A 19,903-nucleotide genomic window follows, 5' to 3' on the forward strand; every position below is an offset into this window, starting at 1 on the left:
CCAATTGCTCCATAAAGCTGTCATTTATTCCATCCAGGAACTTTATCTCTCTAGCATTTTTATTTATTATTTATTTATGTGTTTTTATATACCGCGGCACGTTCAGAACATCACCTTGGTTTACATGTAACAATAATGCAGCAACAGGCTTTGCAAATAACACATAGGCAGAATAATATAGAAACAGGGTTTGTACAGTAAACAAATAATGTAACAGGGAGAGACTAACCGGAGGATTTATGTATATGTTCCAATGTCCCGATGATACATTTACCCAGTCAATATTGGGGTAATTGAAATCTCCCATTATTACCGCACTACCAATTTGGTTAGCTTCCCTAATTTCTCTTAGCATTTCACTGTACGTCTAATGAAACAGGAGAGTTAGGGCATCCCAACAGAGAGGTTCAAATAAAAGCAAAAGTAATCCATGTGCCTATAAATAAAGAATCGCATGAGCTAAAGAATTCCAAATTATCCCCATCAACTGAAAAGCACTTTGTTAATACAAACAAAAATCACAGACACCTCAATCTGGGTACATCTGAGTGCCATCAGCGCCTACTACTGCAGAGTGGGCGACACTCCGATCTCGGTGCAGCCCTTTGTGGGGCAGTTCATGAGAGGCTTACTTCAACTGAAGCTTTCACTATGTCCTCCTGTTGAGGCCTGGGATCTCAACATAGTGCTAGAGTGGCTCATGTGGCCTCCATTTTAGTCCCTGTGCTCCTGCGAGTTGAAGCAGCTTACTTGGAAGGTCATCCTCCTAGTGGCAGTTACTTCCACTTGCAGAGTCAGTGAGCTGCAGACCTTAGTGACCTATCCACCTTATACGAGTTTCTTCCATGACAGGGTGGTGTTGTGTCCTCCCCCTAAGTTCCTGCCTAAGGTGGTGACTGACTTCCATCAGTCCATCGTGATGGACTGATGGAAGTCCATCACGATGGACTTATTCCTGAGGCCACACTCTCACCAGGTGAGCGGGCTCTGCACACCTTGGACTGCAAGCGTGCTCTCGTCTTTTATCTGGAGCGCACCGCATCCCACAGGCAGTCCACCCAACTCGTCATCTCCTTTGACAAAAATAGACTTGGGGTTGCAGTGGGCAAGCAGACCCTGTCCAGCTGGCTGGCGGATTGTATCGCTTCTGTTATGAGCAAGCAGGCCTTCCACTCAGAGGCCGAGTGAAAGTGCACTCAGTGAGGGTCATGGCAGCGTCAGTTGCCCACTTCCGGGCGGTCCCTATTGCCGAAAGCTGCGACGTGAAGTTCCCTCCACACCTTCGCAGCCCGTTACTGTCTGGACAAGGATGGTTGACAGGACAGCGTCTTTGGTCAGTCTGTCCTCTGAAACCTATCCCAGTGTGAGAAACCAACTCTCCCTACCTAGGGCCTAGTATGTGGTTCAGTCTGCCCGTTGTTGCCAACAGCCCCCTGTTGTTGTGCCTGCTGCATGTTATTGGATGTCTGTTGGCCCTATATGTTCCGGGGGCAGCCTGCAACTTGTTATTCTCCCATCTGTGAGGACTACCATCCTGCTTGTCCTGGGAGAAAGCAGAATTGCTTACCTGTAACAGGCGTTCTCCCAGGTCAGCAGATTGTTAGTCCTCAACAAGACCCATCCGTCACTCCGCAGAGTTGGGTTCATCTGCGTTTTATTATTTTATTTTTTCGCTCGTCTTTTTCTGCTTTGATACGAGACTGAAGGGGGACCCCGTGTAGCTGCGGGGTTAGTGGCATGTTGGGCATGCTCAGTGTGCCAGTCAAAGTTTCTAGAAACTTTCACTAAAGTATTCCATGCAGGGCTCCATCTAATGATGTCACCCATCTGTGAGGACTAACATCCTGCTGCCCTGGGAGAACACCTCTTACAGGTAAGCAACTCTGCTTTATGCCATAGGTATTATAGTGGAGGTGGTCAAATTATGTTCTGTGGGCTATATCTGGTCCATGGGAGGCTTCCATCTAGCCCACGGTGGTATGGGTCTTCACTAGGCTGAACAGAAGTCAGGGGAGACACCCTTCTACTCTCGGTTCTCAGCTGGAACTTGAAAGGGGACCCTATATCATCTTGATTCATACATCAGAGAACTAAAATGTCTGTAACATATGTTTCACAGTGTATTGTGGAGGATACATGTGCATACTTTCATTTCGTTTTGCTTCTTTTTAGTATTGCATGCTAAGAATGTCAATAAATGTTGACAAAATAATTGCAGCTCTCATGCTGTGTATGTGATGCCATTATTTCACTGACCACTACCAGTGGCCCTACAAGAATAGTGCCATGTTGGGAACTATGGACAGGAGGGAGATAGAACTACATTGCGAAGACATTTAGAAAAAGAAATAGTGAGGGGAGAGGCCAACAAAGAAAAGAGGGTTCAGAAAATACCCATTAGCTGAAAAATTGCAGTCAGAGTAGCTTTTTTGATTAACTGTATCCTGTTAATTGGAAAAGGAGATATTGTAAGGGAGGCTAAGTAAAAGTTGTTTTTTTTTTCTTTAAACTTCAAATGACCATGGTCTTATATTTCTTATCTATTTTCTGCACGCTGACATTAACAGAGTACTTTTGCAATTTTAGGTCAGCTAAATCTGTCAAAATCATCAGTTCTGATTGTGGGCTGTGGAGGCCTGGGATGTCCTCTGGCACAATACCTGGCTGCTGCTGGCATTGGTAAGCTGGACTTTTGTTTTCTTAACCAAAAAATGTCTCCATCCTAGGCAAATAAAAGCACATGAATGCTGCTCAATTGCTTTAGCCCTTTGTTTGGATGAAGGCATAAGTTGATCAAATTCAGCTGCCTTCACTTTTATCAGGGGCAACCTATTGTTTCTAAGTAGTCGCTGATTCTTATTCCTGTAGCCCTGGATTCCCTTCCGTTTCTAGAGAATCAGCTCAATTGCTTTTTCAAATGTTGACTGGTTTCACGTATCACATCCTGTATGAGCATTCTGCAGCATCTTATATCCATCACATTATTACTGCAACCTCTGCACTGCCTTCCCAAGGCAAAATGGGCTAAGCCTAATGTTACTTGAATGTATAAGTAAAGTGATGGTTAAATTTTCATCAGTATTTGTTTTTAAAATCATAAATAGATTGCGTGGAACATTTCAGAGAGGAAGTTGATATGATAGCAATAATAGGCACTCACAGGATTTGCTATGGAGGCCTTTTAAAAAAAATTGTTTAGATTTCACTGTGGCTGTATCTGAATTGGTCTAAAATGTCAACTTTGAACTCGCCACGGTTTATATTCTTTTGGCGAGTTGGGCTTATAATAAAGAGACCCAACTTTTGACAGAATTAATGTAGACATCTGGCTCAGACACTAAATGGTGAGATCATGTCTCTAATGTTCGTGAGGGTCCCACCGGAGCATCAGTGAACATCAAACGATATGGTTTGATATTGCAAATAGGATACAGAGAAGTCGCATGAAGACCCAAGTTTTGAATTTAAGAAATATAGATTTTGTCAAAATGGGGATGTACCTGGAGGTAGATCTAGAAGACTGGAAGAAAATGAGAGAGGTGGAACATTTATTTATTTGTTTGTTTTTATATACCGACATTCGATTTGGCATATCACATCGATTTACAGATTTACTCTTGGAATAACGTGACAACGATGTCATATTATTTTTACATAGTAACAGAGAAACTTATTTAAAGAATTGGAACTCTCGTTTGATATACAATGTAACTAACTTATTTAACACTTTGGAGCTCTCGTTTGATATATAACATCAGTGGGCCAAACTAAAAGGAGCAATTACAAAGGCAACAAATCTATATATTAGAAAAGTAAACAAAAGTAAGAGAAATAAGAAACCGATCTGGTTCTCAAAGGAGGTGGCTGATAAAATAAAGGCAAAAAGTCAAGCATTCAGGAAATTTAAAGGATCCCAAAAAGTGGAACACAGGAAAGAATTTCTGGTGAAACTGAGAGAGATGAAGAAAGAAATCAAGAAAGCAAAAAGTCAGGCAGAGAAAGGATTGCCAAAGAGGTAAAGCAAGGTGACAAAACATTTTTCAGATATATCAGAGAAAGGTCCAAAGTGGTATAGTAAAATTGAAAGGTGACAAAGATCAATGTGTGGAGAGAGACAAAGAAATGGCTGAAATATTAAATAAATATGTCAGTTCAGTGCTCACTAAAGACCCTGGAGAAGCACCATCACTAGTTGACAAGACTGTGGATGGGGATGGACTAGATGAAACGCCGTTTACAGAAAAGAATGTATGGGAAGAGCTAGGAAAACTGAAAGTGGACAAGGCCTTGGGACCGGATGAGGTACATCCCAGGATACTGAGGGAGCTCAGAGATGTGCTGGTGGGTCCGCTGAAGAAACTTTTCAATAAATCCCTAGAAACCTGAGTGGTGCCGCAATATTGGAGAAGAACTGTGGTGGTCCTGCTTCACTAGAGTGGGAGCAGAGAGGAGGCTGGAAACTACAAGCAAGTTAGCCTCACCTCGGTGGTGGGAAAATTAATGGAGACTCTGCTGAGGGAAAGGATAGTGAACTATATACAATCCGGTAGGTTGCTCAACCCAAGGCAGCATGCATTCACTAGGGGAAGGTCCTGTCAGACAAATCTGATTGATTTTTTTTTTTATTGGGTGACTAGAGAATTGGATTAGGGAAGATTGCTTGATGTGATTTACTTGGATTTTAGTAAAGCTTTTGATACAGTCCCACATAGGAGTCTCGTGAACAAAATGAGAAGCTTGGGAGTGGGTGCCAAGTTAGTGGCGTGGATTGCAAACTGGTTGACTGCAAGGAGACAGCATGTAATGGTAAATGGAACCGACTCTGAAGAAAGAACAGTGTTAAGTGGAGTACCACAGGGATTGGTTTTGGGACGGTTCTGTTCATTATCTTTGAGAGCTACATGGTGGAAGGAATAGAAGGTAAAGTTTGTCTTTTTGCAGATAATAAGATCTGCAACAGAGTGAACATGTCTGAAGGAGTAGAGAGAATGAAAAGTGATTTAAGAAAGCTTGAAGAGTGGTTGAAGATTTGGCAGCTGGAGTTCAATGCCAAGAAGTGCAGAGTCATGCATCTGGGGTTCAGCAATCTAAAAGAGCTGTATGTGATAGGGGGTGAAAGACTAATGCACATAGACTGGGAGAGGGACCTTGGTGTGATACTGTTTGATGATGTGAAGATGGTGAAACAATGTGACAAGGCGATACCTAAAGCCAGAAGAATGCTGGGCTGCATAGAGAGAGGAATAACCAGTAAGAAAAAAGAGGAAACACTTTGTGGAGGAACAAGAAAATCAGTTATGGATTTTGGGATTACAGTTGTTTTTATATTTTCTCAGCACATCCTCCCCAGGAGAACTGCTTGATCTCCTTGCTGGCCAAAAGCGGGAAGGGAAGGCCACTTTTGAACCACCAAGGTCCTCTTGCAGGGACTCTTATTCTCTCCATACATTTCAGATTTTATTATAAGATGTTATATAAATTGAACTTCTGATTTGAAAATACACCTCGTGGCCCATTTAAGAAGAACTCCTAGAAATCTCCTGTGCTTCACATCATTTCTGTGACATTTTGTTATGCTCTGGGCTCTGTGTACATATGCAAAGGTTAAAAGTGTTCAACAGGCATGGACATTGTTTAAAAATACAATCCTAGAGGCGCAGTCCATATGTATTCCACGCATTAAGAAAGGTGGAAGGAAGGCAAAACGATTACCGTCATGGTTAAAAGGTGAGGTGAAAGAGGCTATTTTAGCCAAAACAAATCCTTCAAAAATTGGAAGAAGGATCCATCTGAAGAAAATAAGATAAAACCTAAGCATTGACAAGCTAAGTGTCTTCTTAGATAAGACAGGCGAAGAGAGAATTTGAAATAAAATTGGCCATAGAGGCAAAAACTCATAATAAAAACTTTTTAAAATTTATCCAAAGCAAGAAACCTGTGAGGGAGTCGGTTGGACCATTAGATGACAGAGGGGTTAAAGGGGCTCTTAGGGAAGATAAGGCCATTGCAGAAAGACTAAATGAATTCTTTGCCTCCGTGTTTACTAAAGAGGATGTTGGGGAGATACCAGTTCCGGAGATGGTTTTCAGGGGTGATGAGTCAGACGAACTGAACGAAATCACTGTGAACCTGGAAGATGTAGTAGGCCAGATTGACAAACTAAAGAGTAGCAAATCACCTGGACTGGATGGTATGCATCCTAGGGTTCTGAAGGAACTAAAAAATGAAATTTCTGATCTATTAGTTAAAATTTGTAACCTATCATTAAAATCATCCATTGTACCTGAAGACTGGAGGGTAGCCATTGTAACCCCAATATTTAAAAAAGGCTCCAGGGGCGATCCGGGTAACTATAGACCAGTGAGCCTGTCTTCAGGGCCGGGAAAAATAGTGGAAACTATTCTCAAGATCAAAATCGTAGAGCATATAGAAAGACTTGATTTAATGGAACATAGTCAACATGGATTTACCCAAGGGAAGTCTTGCCTAACAAACCTGCTTCATTTTTTTGAAGGGGTTAATAAACATGTGGATAAAGGTGAACCGGTAGATGTAGTGTATTTGGATTTTCAGAAGGCGTTTGACAAAGTCCCTCATGAGAGGCTTCTACGAAAACTAAAAAGTCATGGGATAGGAGGCGATGTCCTTTCGTGGATTACAAGGTGGTTAAAAGACAGGAAACAGAGAGTAGGATTAAATGGTCAATTTTCTCAGTGGAAAAGGGTAAACAGTGGAGTGCCTCAGGGATCTGTACTTGGACAGGTGCTCTTCACTATATATATAAATGATCTGGAAAGGAATACGACGAGTGAGGTTATCAAATTTGCGGATGATACAAAATTATTCAGAGTAGTTAAATCACAAGCAGATTGGGCATCCAAATGGCAGATGAAATTTAATGTGGACAAGTGCAAGGTGTTGCATATAGGGAAAAATAACCCATGCTGTAGTTACACGATGTTAGGTTCCATATTAGGAGCTACCAACCAGGAAAAGATCTAGGCATCATAGTGGATAATACTTTAAAATCGTCGGCTCAGTGTGCTGCAGCAGTCAAAAAAAGCAAATAGAATGTTAGGAATTATTAAGAAGGAAATGGTTAATAGAACGGAAAATGTCATAATGCCTCTATATCGCTCCATGGTGAGACCACACCTTGAATACTGTGTACAATTCTGGTTGCCGCATCTCAAAAAAGATATAGTTGCGATGGAGAAGGTACAGAGAAGGGCAACCAAAATGATAAAGGGGATGAAACAGCTTCCCTATGAGGAAAGGCTGAAGAGGTTAGGGCTGTTCAGCTTGGAGAAGAGACGGCTGAGGGGGGATATGATAGAAGTCTTTAAGATCATGAGAGGTCTTGAACGAGTAGATGGGACTCGGTTATTTTCATTTTCGAATAATAGAAGGACTAGGGGGCATTCCATGAAGTTAGCAAGTAGCACATTTAAGACTAATTGGAGAAAATTCTTTTTCACTCAACGCACAATAAAGCTCTGGAATTTGTTGCCAGAGGATGTGGTTAGTGCAGTTAGTGTAGCTGGGTTCAAAAAAGGTTTGGATAAGTTCTTGGAGGAGAAGTCCATTAATGGCTATTAATCAATTTTAATTAGGGAATAGCCACTGCTATTAATTGCATCAGTAGCATGGGATCTTCTTAGAGTTTGGATAATTGCCAGGTTCTTGTGTCCTGGTTTTGGCCTCTGTTGGAAACAGGATGCTGGGCTTGATGGACCCTTGGTCTGACCCAGCATGGCAATTTCTTATGTTCTTATGTTCAAGCCATCCTATTGCTAGAATTAAAAACTGCATATTTTCAGCTCATATATTACCTGCAGCGATTGTATAGTGTCAAAGATCCCCATTTACAAAGAAATGTTCCCTGTACTTACTCGGATCAGTCCAGACTCCTGGGTTCCCCCCCCCCCCCCCCCAGCAGATGGAGATAGAGCAGTTACCATAGCAATGCTCCACCTATAAATAAAATAGAGCCACCTACAGTCCGGCAGTATTACTCTGGATCAGGTGCAAAACCTACAGTCTTATCTGTGTGGTGAAGTTTAAGTTAGTTTTTAGTCAGAGTTGGTTTAAAGTTTTTCTTCTAGCTTGTTCAGTGTTAATTAAAAAAAAAAAGTTTCTGAAGGAACAGTGTGGTCTCGCCTCCCAGGGGGTCGTCAGGTTCTGAGAGGACCATCCCCTGCTGGTTTTGAGGCAGCTGCAAGACAGGGTCGACACCCTATTATATCCTTCTGGCACTCTGGGTGTGACACTGGGGAGCCCGGTTCACTCCATCCTGCAGGATCAGCACCTTGGACCACTGCCAGGCAAGTTTAAAAAAAAAAAAAAGAAATCTTTAACTTTCCTGTCAGCTTTCGACACCCACTCTCTCTCTCTCCTTCCTGTTTCGGTGCGTTTTTGGTGCGGGGTGTCAGAATTTGCTATTCTTGTTTTTTTCTGTCTAGTTTCTCTTCTCTCCCTATGCCGCGGTCTCCTTCGTGTCGTGCATGTGGCTCGGCTCGCGCATGTCTATCCCGGGACTGCCTCTGCTCAGCGGGTCTACTGGTGGGGGGGGGGGGAGGGAGCCTCCGGTGCCGTGAAAGTGCAGAAAATCACTAAAACTAAGTCTGCCCGAGTTCCTTCACGATCAGCTGTTTCTAGTCAGACTGGGGCTGATCCATTCCCACTCAGCACGGGAACGGTGGCCATTTTTGCAGACATTTAGATCTGCTCCTCAGGCTGCTATGGGGGAGAGGTTTTTACTGCCTCCTCTTTCTCCTTAGCCAAGGTTTCCAGGAGAAAGAGAACCTTTCCAGCTAATTCTCCTGCGACGGAGGATGGCCCTGAGGGGGCAACTAACTCCTCCTCCCCTTCCTCCTTTTCTTCAGAGTTTGTATTGTTACTCCATAAGCATTTTAAGGTAAGGAAGTCTGGAAAGCTACAAGCTGGAGGAAAATTAGCCTCGCTGGGGTCCAAACTTCATGCTAAAAAGCGGTCTGGGTCTAAGGGTGGTTCGGCACCATACAAACCTAAGCATCCTCTCCGTACTGGGCTGCCTCAGATGGATACTGATACTTCTAGGCAGGATACAGACCCAGTGGACCCAGACATTCAGTCCAAACCCCCGCAGGGTGTGGATGTGGACCCGGATTTATAGCAACAAGGCTCAGCGAGAGGTTCGCATGTTGCAGATGGAGATGACCCTAAGGTGGTCCGCCTCTTTAGGAAAGCGGAGTTGGGGCCTCTTATTCCTTCTATTCTAGCTGAGCTGGACATTGATGGTCCACCAGAAGAATCTAAACTGGGGGCTATGGATTCTGTCTTGTTGGGTCTGAGGGGCCCTGCAACCGCATTTCCTTTTCATTTCTCGGCTACAGACTTACTGTTCCGGGAATGGGATACCCCGGATCTTGGCTTGAAGGTGAGTAAGGCCATGGATAAGCTCTATCCTCTGCTGGAGGATGCTTTGGACCTGCTACAAGTGCCCAAGGTGGACGCGGCAGTGTCCGCAATCACCAAGAAGACCACGATCCCGGTTACTGGGGTGGTAGCACTCAAAGACCTGCAGGACAGGAAGTTGGAGTTGCAGCTTAAGAGGATATTTGAGGTTCAGCACTGGGAGTTAGGGCTGCTATCTGCAGCAACTTTGCATTACGGGCGGGCCTCCGCTGGGTTCAGCAGTTACAAGCAAACGCTGGCATCTTGGATGAGGAAGATGCCCAGGCTGGCCGTTTGGAGGCGTCGATGGCATACTGCGCTGATGCCTTTCACGATCTGCTGCGGACGTCGGCGAGATCCATGGTATCGGCGGTCTCAGCCCGTAGACTTCTGTGGTTAAGAAACTGGTCGGCGGATGTATCTTTCAAGGCACAGCTGGGATCCCTTCCCTTTAAAGGAAAGTTGCTTTTTGGCAAGGACCTGGAGGATATGATCCAATCTCTAGGGGAGAACAAGGTTCATCGGTTACCGGGGTTTCAAAAAAAACAAAAAAGAGAGGAATAAGAAGTTAGTTAGTCTTAGGGACTTTGTCCTTTGCAATTTTATCTTTGTTTTTTACAAAAAAAAAAAAAAAAGATAAAGGTAAGAGCACCAGAGATCCGATGCAGAGTTCTTTAGCCTCCCGGGGGGCCGGGGAGGTGAGGTCCTGAGGGGTCCATACCCTCTGGTATGTGAGGCAGCTGCAACCCAGGGTCGAGGACCCTATTACAACCTCCTAACAGCTCTGGGATGATACCGGGGAGCCCGGCTCACTCCCCCAGTTGGAGCAGGATCTCAGCTCTGGGGTGATACCGGGGAGCCCGGCTCACTCCCCCAGTTGGAGCAGGATCTCTGGACGGCTGATAGGCAAGTTTTGTTTTGAGAGAAAAAAAATGAAAAGTCGGGGCTTTTCGGCAAACGCTGTTTGTTTTTTCCTGTTGTTGTCAAGACTGTGTCTTTTGCCGCCGTTTTTGGGTGGCGCTCTGACTGACTTTGCTTGCCTGCCCAATGCCGAAAAGCTTGGCGGGCCACACATGCGGCTTGGCGTGATCATGTCGCAGGGTCAGCCTCTACTTGTCATGCCTCCCCGGGGGTTGGCCTCTACTTGCCATGCCTCCCCAGGGGGAGAGGGATCCTCCGCTGGTCAGCAGAATGTTCAGCAGGGCTCTTGCAAAGTTCCGACAGGGGCTGGGGCATTGCTGCCTTCCTCTCTCGTTCTGTTCCCGCTGAGTGCGGGAACTGGCTCCATTTTGAGCTCTTTTAGAGCTGCCGCAAGAGACACCCTGGGGGAAGATATTTTCCTACTGCCCTTTTTCTACACAGTAGAGGACCCCCGGGGTCGGCAAGACATTAGCGCATCTCTCGCCTGCAAAGGAGGGAGAGCCCTGATGGGGCTTCTGCTTCCTCCTCTTCTTCATCCTTTGCCTCAGAGTTTAATTTGTTAATGTCCAGGACCTTTAAGGACAAAAGTCTGGAAAACAGCAGGCTGGAGGGAATTCTCCTTTACTGAGTCCAAGGCTGGCTCCGCGAAGCGGGCTAAGGCTCAGGATAGCGCTGGCTCCATGAAGGTTAAGCGCCGGATCAGATCAGAGGTGTCCCTTCCGGATTCGGATTCTTCAGAACAAATCTCTGACTCACAGGACCGGGACATACAGTCCGAGCCCCCACTGGGAGTAGATGTGAGCGCTGATCCGCAGCAGGATCCAGGTCGGAGTTCCCAGATTGTGGACGGGTATGTTCCAAAGCTGGTCCGCCTGTTTCGAAAAGAGGTATTGGGTCTGCTGATCCCTGCTATTCTAGATGAGTTCGGCATTGACGGGCCACCAGAGGTGCCCGGCCTGGGGGCCATAGATCAGGTATTGTTGGGCCTGAGGGGTCCTACTACTCCTTTTTTCCTATTCATTTTTGTGGCCATCACAGACTTGCTGTTCAGAGAGGAGATCATCCTTGATTTGGGATGAAAGGTTATTAATGCTATGAATGAGCTATATCCTCTACTGGAGACTATGAACCTTCTTCGAGTCCCCGAGGTGTCCGCGGCGGTGTCCGCTGTCAAAAGGAAAAAAAAAAAAGGCAACTATCCCGGTTATGGGAGCAACAGCCCCTCCAGTACTACGGGATAGAAAATGTGGACGTCCAACTCAAAAAAAAAAAAGTTTGTTTTGGGGTCTCCGCACTCTGCTGTACGTCTTCCCGCCTTGGCCCTTGATCGGCAAAGTGCTCAGGCGAATAGAGATTCATCCAGCAGAGGTCATCCTGGTAGCCCCAGAGTAGCCGAAGCGTCCATGGTTTGCAGACCTTCTCAATCTAGCGGTGACATGACCGCTGCGGTTTCCAGATCTTCCAGACCTACTGCATCAAGGGCCCGTTTGATTGGAAGCAGTCGATCGCTTGTCTAGCAGCATGGCTTTTGAAAGGCAACGGTTAAATCGCAAAGGCTATTGTCCAGCCGTAGTGGCTACGCTCCTGCGATCGCGTAAGACATCCACCAACCTAGCGTATGTTAGAGTATGGAGGAATTTTTTGAATCTTGGTGTCTGGACTGAGAGGTAGCTCCTAGCCAGGCCTCGGTGTCAGATATTCTGTGTTTTCTTCAAGCAAGTCTGTTCAAGGTCTTGTTGTGCAGTTCCCTCAGAGTTCAGATGGCGGCTCTTGGTTGTTTGCATGGCTCTGTACAAGGCATAGCGTTAGCGGCACATCCGGAGAGCAAAGCCCTTGCGTTCTCCGCTGAAGCATCCTTGTCCGTCTTGGAGTCTGAATTTAGTCCTTACAGCTCTATGCTCGGCACCCTCTGAGCTTTTGAAACAGTCGACTCTGAAAGATCTTACCTTGAAGGTAATCTTTCTGGTGGCCATCACATCGGCTCGTAGAGTGTCGGAATTCCAGGCTCTTTCCTGGAATTTCGGAGTCGGGGATTTCATTACAGACAGTGACTTCTTTTCTGCCGAAAGTGGTTTCTTCTTTTCATGTCAACCAATTGGTGGAGCTGCCAGCTTTCGTGGAGTTAGATTGTTCGGATCACCTTATCTACAGACTTGCGGAAGCTGGACGTTCGCACATCATTGCTCCGTTATCTGGAGGTTACAAATGAGTTTCGGGTGACGGACCATCTTTTTGTGCTGTGGAGTGGCTCCAAGCGTGGTCATATGGCCTCCAAGACTACCATAGCTCGCTGGCTGAAGGAGGCTTTTAGCTTGGCCTAACTGCTTCGTGGTAGATCTCTTCCTGTTGGTCTAAGGGCTTACTCTACTCGTTCACATGCGGTGTCTTGGGTGGAGTGCCAGATGGTTTCTCCACAGGAGATTTGCAAGGTGGCTACCTGGAAATCCTTGCATATGTTTGCGAGGCATTACAGACTGGATGTCCAAGCACCAGGTTCCGGTGGTTTTGGAGAAGGTGTGCTTAGAGCGGACCTCTCCGGATCCCATCCCAGGAGTCTGGATTGATCTGGGTACTACAGGGAAAGGAAAATTAGTTTCTTACCTGATAATTTTCGTTCCTGTAGTACCACGGATCAGTCCAGAGTCCCGCCCGTCAGAGGCATGGAAGTAAGGGAGAGTCCGCTCGGTTATTATGTAATTAATTTTTAGGTCTGAAGAAATTGCGATTGACTGTCCTCAAGTGGTTCAACCGATTTCCAGGCGGGTTAAGTGGACCGATTATTTCTTTTTCTTGTTAAAGGGTTATTGTACATAGTTCAAGAGGTTTTGATGAGATATTCTGCTTTGACATTAATACTTCCAGACTGTAGGTGGCACCATTCTATTTATAGGCAGAGCGTTGTTATAGTAACTGCTCTGTCTTCATCTTCTGGGGGGGGGGGGGGGCAAATCTAGGAGTCTGGACTGATCCGTGGTACTACAGGAACGAAAATTATCAAGTAAGAAACTAATTTTCCTTTAGACTTGAGACAGGACCTGGTTTCTTGCTGACAACGCTTATTATGTGATTTTAAAGTTACATTTACAAAACATTTCATTATGCCATTTTGAAATCCCTGCATCTACTTTTCACAACTTTAACCTGGCGGCACTGCAGCCTGCTGGATTTTCAACGCTTTGAAAATCAGCTTGCAGGCCAGTGAGGACCAAGAACCCGCAGGCCTGTATGCACTGCTATGTCTTTGAAGATTCCCTTACTGTAGATGAAACCAAGTGGAGTTGTAGTTCTAGCATATAATTGTTTGCAGCAGGACAGTGCCATATGCTTTATGTTTGTGTCTTGTTAAAGCTTCTTATGAACAAAATTACATACATTTACTTGTTTAAATAGGCCGTTTAGGATTGCTAGACTACGATGTAGTTGAAGTGAGCAATCTTCACCGTCAGGTATTACATGGAGAGGACAGACAAGGCATGGCTAAATCCCTGTCCGCAGCAACAACATTGAAACAGTAAGTTTTCAAGGGATTGGGGCAATAGATCTTATTCTGTGCAGTGCTGTGATCTTTCTATCAGAAAAAAGGATCAACAAGACTAAAGCAAAAAAGCATCATTAATAACATTACTTACATTTGGTTCTCAAAGGTCATGAATAGGTCTGGTTTTTAGGGTACAAGGTATGCAAGTTAGCCTTGTTCGCAGGCCACATCTATGCAGATACATCTGAAGTTCCAGATTCAAAAGCGTTTATCTGGATAACTCAGAAGTTAGCTGGCTAAATGATGATTTGGGCACTTATCTGGTTAAATTTTAGCTAGATAATTTAGCTGGCTAGAATTTAGCCGGAAATATTAAGGGCATTCCGGGGGCTTAAGTGGGAGGAGTTGAGTTATCTGGATTAAGTTATCCAGCTAACTTAAGATAGCTGAATATATGGACTAAGTTGGCTGGATAAGTTTATCCAGCTAACTTGCCGAGCCACACAGCAGCTGGGCCTCATGGTGAATATATGTTCTGAATATCCTGAAAAACCAAAACTCTTGCTGAGAACCCAAGCCAGAGAGCCAGCGATCTGGCTTCTCTTTTTGTATTTATTTTTCACTTGCAGTCTTGCCAGTCATAAATCTTAGTTGACACCTTGTGTGGCCACCATGTTCCTCCTTGATTTCCAATAAAAGCAATAGCCTTTCTTGATTTCCTACATAATCAGTTTGTCTTTCTCTTGGTCTTTTAGTTCAAATGTAACACTTTATAATACACACAGCAATTTCAAGAGAAAACTGCAACTTTGTTTTTTTATTTCCTTATCATGTTGGGACTCATTTATCACAGGTAAGGTTAGGGTCGCTAGGTGCTAATATCATACAACAATTTGTTTTCAGGGGCTGCCTGTATGCATTTAATCGTATATACCATTCTTTTAATGGTCATATGGAACAATGCCATCTTATGCCTGAAGCAGGAAAAGCAGCATTTGAAAGGGTCCTGCTCAGGATCCTTTAAATCAGGGTCTCAGTAAGGGCCACAAAGAGGTCTGGTTTTCAAGATATCCACTATGATTTTGCATGCATGTGGTCTAAGAACATGGCCAATTTAGATGGCTTGGCCACCCTGAAAACCAGACCTGTTTGTGGCCCTCGAGGACCAAAGCTGAGAACCCGTGCTTTAATCGGTGGAGTATTTTTACATCACCATTGTGGTCCTCAATAAGGCCATGATCACTGCAACTTTCATATTGGTTCTGAATATATACAGTGCCTTGTAAATTATTCACATCCTTGTACATTTTTCATATTCTGCTGTCTATACATACAAATTAAAATGTATTAAAGTAGGAGTTTCTTTCACTATTCTGTACAACATTCTCTACACTTTAATCCTGAAAGAATAAGTACAGAAGAGCTGAAGCTTATGCCAGTCCCAATTCCATGGCAGACTGGAACAAGATTTCCTCCAGGTTTTATCTGCACTTTGCACCATCCATCTTTCCCTCGATCTTCACAAGTTTCCCTGTCCCTGCTGCTGCAAAGCATAGCCACAACATAATGCTGCCACTACCAGGCTTTACAGTTGCTTAGCACTGAGACCAAAAAAATTCCACTTTGATCTTATCATCCCGTAAAACATTCTCCCACATGCATGCAGAGTCCCCCCAAGTGTTTCTTTGTGACACATCACATGACTTTTCTTCAGCCGTGGCTTCCTTCTTGCCACTCTCCCATACAGGCCATGTTTGTGCAGTAATCTTGAAATTGTTGAACTGTCAACATTTTCTCCAGTCTTAGCTAGAGATCTCTGTAGTTCTTTTAAAGTAATCTTGAGCTTCAGAGTGACCTTCTGCAGCAGGTTCCTTAACCCACAGCTACTAACTGGAGGGAGGGCCTGATCGTCACAGTGTCTTGGTGGTGCAAACTGTTTCCACTTTACAGTGATGGACCAGACAGCGTCCCAAGGCATGTTCAAACGCTCTGAAATTGTCTTATAGCCTTCCTCCTATCTGTACGTTTGAATAACATTATCTCAGAGTTTGTTTGGCATGTTTTGACATTTCTTCAAATTCACTTCATACGGCAGAAACAGCTCGATTCTTCATCCAGGAGCATTTGAATCAGCTCGGCTACTGTGATTAGACATAGGTAGGCTCCATTTAACTTGTTGTGGGCCTTGTTAAGGCAATTTTTTGAACTGGCACTAATTTGGGTTTGTTATGACAAAGGATATACACAGTCAAGATTTCTGCTTTTCTTACAGTATTTACCGGTACTTTTGTAATATTTCTATAATTGTTTTTTTCATGATGAAAGCATAGAGTATGATGTGCAGATTAGTAAAACAAACTCCTACTGATGTTAATTTGTATTCTTTAGACAGCACAACATGAAGAAAATGCAAGGGTGTGAAGACATTTGCAATTCACTGAAGCGCAAAATGTCAGTCATCTTTTCAGTCTTTTGATAAACCCAAGAAGCAGTGCTTGGGTTCATGTGCTACTATAAAGCACAGCTGTTTTTATTATCACATTTATTCCATCGCATAAATGAATTTGACAAATTTGTGACTCATGAAGTTGATCTTTTAATGTGTCAGAACCATCTTCTTGTCCAACAAGTGATTGGACAGAGGCCTACTTACATAGTGTAATACAGCTGTTTTGAAAATTGAAGATTTTTTTGAAGACTATTTTGTCTTTAAATCTTATATTTGATGCTAAAATATCAGAAAAGTAGTGGACTTTTTGAATCAAGTTTTAAGTAGTTATAATGGTGTATATTACTGGTGTTTTTAGGTTGAATTCTGAGGTGGAATATATTTGCTACAACATGACTTTGAATCCAGAGGTTGCTTTAGAGCTCATTCGACAATATCCTTTGTAAACATTTTCTTGAATGCATTTAAGTTCAAGTTCTCTATAACGTCTTATGGATATCTTTGAGTAGCACAAGTTATTGAGGTGATAGTATCTACTTTATCCCATTAAGTTAATATTTAGGGACATGCACATTCATTTAATTCATTTGTTTCAGCTTTTATATTGTGCATTTTTTTGGTTTGTTTCCTTTAGTAGCGTAGGCATGTAAATGGCATTTTGCATGCATAAAATCGAAAATGTACACCCTATAAAATCCAGTTTTACATGCATAAAAGATTTACGTCTGTAAAGTACTGAATCAAATGCACATCCTTTGTTCAATTCATTCAGATTCAGAGTTTAGAAACATTTCCAGCAGAAAAAAATATGAGTTGACTTCAGCAAATAAAAATTGTATTGCAAGTTAAAACAACATAACTTCTCCTGGTCACAGACTGGCTCAGAAATCATCTCCATTGAGAACCATGTGTAATAGGTGAACTGTGTTTGCACGACGTGATGTTTTTGTCAGTTTCTGAACTTGTGAACTCTGGTTGCACTCTGCAGCATACCTGTGAGATAACAGCTTCAGGAAGTAACTTGTCATCTTTGACATTTGGAGGCATAAGCAGGTTTTCTGTGTTGCTTATCTTTAGGGAGTCCATTCAGCGCTGCAGTTTTTAGCCTACCTTGGGAAATAGTGGCAGATATTCACTTTATGCCAAATAGCAACTGCTGGCAAAGGTCTAGCTGGAAAATATGTGGGGCAGACAAAAACATATGCACCATGGCATGAAAAAGATATCTGAAGCACAGAGGAGATGGCGACGTAGATATTCCATTAATGCTTTCTACTCCATCCAGTAATTGGTCCAAAAGGGTTTATTCACCCACGGGCTTTCACTGAGTCATCCAGTCTTGGCCATGCAGGGGTAAATCTGGCTGGGTCTCCCTATTGGTGTGCAGATCCCATTTTGATCTAAGAATTCTTTTCTTTTCCTCCCATAGCTATTTTTTTTTTTTAATATGGCTTCCTATCTAGGATACCTTAAAAGAACAACTTGGAGAAAAGGGGATGTGAAATAAAGTATTACTGAGAAAAGTTAGCAAACCAGTTAGAACTGAGCAAGTTAGTCAATCAGAACAGATAAGAACAGACAAATTTTAAGCCAGTTAAAAGACGGATTTATAGCCATGCAATGGAAAGAAAAGTCAGGGCAGAAATCCATTTTGGCAACTTTTCACACTATTTTTAAACATACAGCTCTGCTTTCTTCACTGGAGATCGCAAAACATGTTTTTAAAAGTGCTTTGGTAGACACTACCCTACTGCTTAACCGACCTAGCATTCACAACACATCCCTCCCTTTCATTCATACTTCATCTGCACGTCCTCTCATTTATAATTATGCAACCCTACTCTTGCACTCATACTCGTCAGTCATTCTCAAACCACTAAACCTATCAGAAAAGACATAGGAGAGAAATTTTAAACAAAATGGGCCGGATTTTCAAAAGGTTATGCAGCCAGGCCTATTTTCAAAAGGCCCAGCGACGTGCATAAAGCCCCGGGACGCGTGTAAGTCCCGGGGCTTGCAAAAAGGGGTGGGGAGGGGGCGGGGTGATCCGGGGGGCGGAGCGGGATCAGAGGCTCCCAGCACAGCGGCCATTTGCTGCTGTGCCGGGGATTGCGCGCCGGCAGTCTCTTTCTTGTGCTTACCAAATGCATGTAGCTTTTGTTTTCCTTAACGGAACTGTTTTTGCAGATATGATATAATTGCAGATTGCTCAGATAATGTTCCCACCAGATATCTTGTGAGTGATGCCTGTGTTCTAACTGGAAAACCACTGGTTTCTGCTAGTGCTCTAAGAATGGAAGGGCAGGTAAAAGCAGTGTAAAAAAACTATAAAAAAATACTCTCTCTTTTAATTATGTTTGCATTTATCATAGTTCTGGATTGCAGTTTGCAGGCTTATTTGCATGATGAGATGACAACTCTCATGAGTTTCCTATCCTCCACCCTATATTTATTTATAATATATATAAATATATATATAAATATAAATGTATAAATATATTTATAATATATATAAATAAATATATATAACCATTTTGCGTAACCTTTGCCTCCAGCACCCCACTAGATTATCCCACTAATTTTTGTACCATTTTGTAGGCCATTCACATTACTTAAACTTATTATTTATGGCCAGAATGTACGCTAGTGAAAACCAGCGTCAGATTGACCGTATTAAGTGCATTGCATTTTGTGAGGTGCATGATGCTGGAGAAACCTTTATTACGAAAAAGTGGATTGCCAAAAAATGAGGTTGAAGTGAATGCTGGGTTCAGAGGACATGGGGCAAGACTGCCGAGTGTTTTACAGAATTTGGTGATGGTTGACCGCTAAAATTGCATCAAGAAAGCCAAAAAATTATTCCAGCAACAACTAGAAAAAAAGCTATTACCCCACTCGTTTTAAAGCTGTTTTGCAAGCTAATGGTGGGCACACCAACTATTAATTATATGTTGTTTTAACTTCTGGTTGCTGCTGCAATGGGGGAGGCAAAGGTTATGCAATACCTGGTATATGTATATAGTTGTGTGTGTGTGTGTGTGTGTGATCTCTATCACACTCTGTTAGGCAGAGTGTGACAGAGATCAAACAATAAATAAACTAACCCTGTGATGACTATCTTATGTTTCATGTACGTACCCAGATCAGTTCAGATTCCTGGATTTTGCATCCTTGCTAGTAGATGGAGACTGACAAACTTTCTCTGATGCTGTACTTAATATCATATGCCACCTTGATACCTCTTGGAGCGGACTAAGACAGGAGAAGGTCGGAGAACAGACCAGGCTGGAGTCTGTTCTGCTTTTCAACAGTTTAATTACAAAAGGTTCAGCAAGACAAAATCAAAATGGCTGCTTACTTCTGCAGACTGACAATGCAAGAACAGTTTTCAACAAGAGCACAGCACTCCATTCCAGCTTCCTTCTTCTCCCTGGGGCCTATCTAACTCTCTCAGGGCCTCACCTTTGTATCCCTTACCTCAGGGAAACGCCCCCACCCGAGGATCCCTTTCCTGTCTGTCTTAAGGTGGACCGGGCCAGATAGCTGGAGCCGGTCCATTAAGGCAGTCTGAGGCTCTCTGTCATATACTCTGTCACATTCCCTCTCCCTCAGCTCAATCT

At 43.5% G+C, this 19,903-nt stretch overlaps 1 protein-coding gene across 3 annotated transcripts in view; it reads left to right on the forward strand.

Moving 5' to 3' along the window:
- The window catches only part of MOCS3 (molybdenum cofactor synthesis 3), a 125,920-nt gene that overhangs the window by 65,577 nt on the left and 40,440 nt on the right, over positions 1 to 19,903 (forward strand). For all 3 annotated transcript variants that reach the window (XM_029594098.1, XM_029594097.1, XM_029594099.1), the window contains 4 exons: positions 2,587 to 2,679; positions 13,747 to 13,867; positions 16,642 to 16,716; positions 18,471 to 18,588. In XM_029594098.1, the coding sequence (XP_029449958.1) occupies positions 2,587 to 2,679; positions 13,747 to 13,867; positions 16,642 to 16,716; positions 18,471 to 18,588 (407 nt within the window). The remainder of the gene's footprint in view (positions 1 to 2,586; positions 2,680 to 13,746; positions 13,868 to 16,641; positions 16,717 to 18,470; positions 18,589 to 19,903) is intronic.

This window comes from Rhinatrema bivittatum, chromosome 3 (assembly GCF_901001135.1).
Source record: "Rhinatrema bivittatum chromosome 3, aRhiBiv1.1, whole genome shotgun sequence".
Taxonomy (NCBI): domain Eukaryota; kingdom Metazoa; phylum Chordata; class Amphibia; order Gymnophiona; family Rhinatrematidae; genus Rhinatrema; species Rhinatrema bivittatum.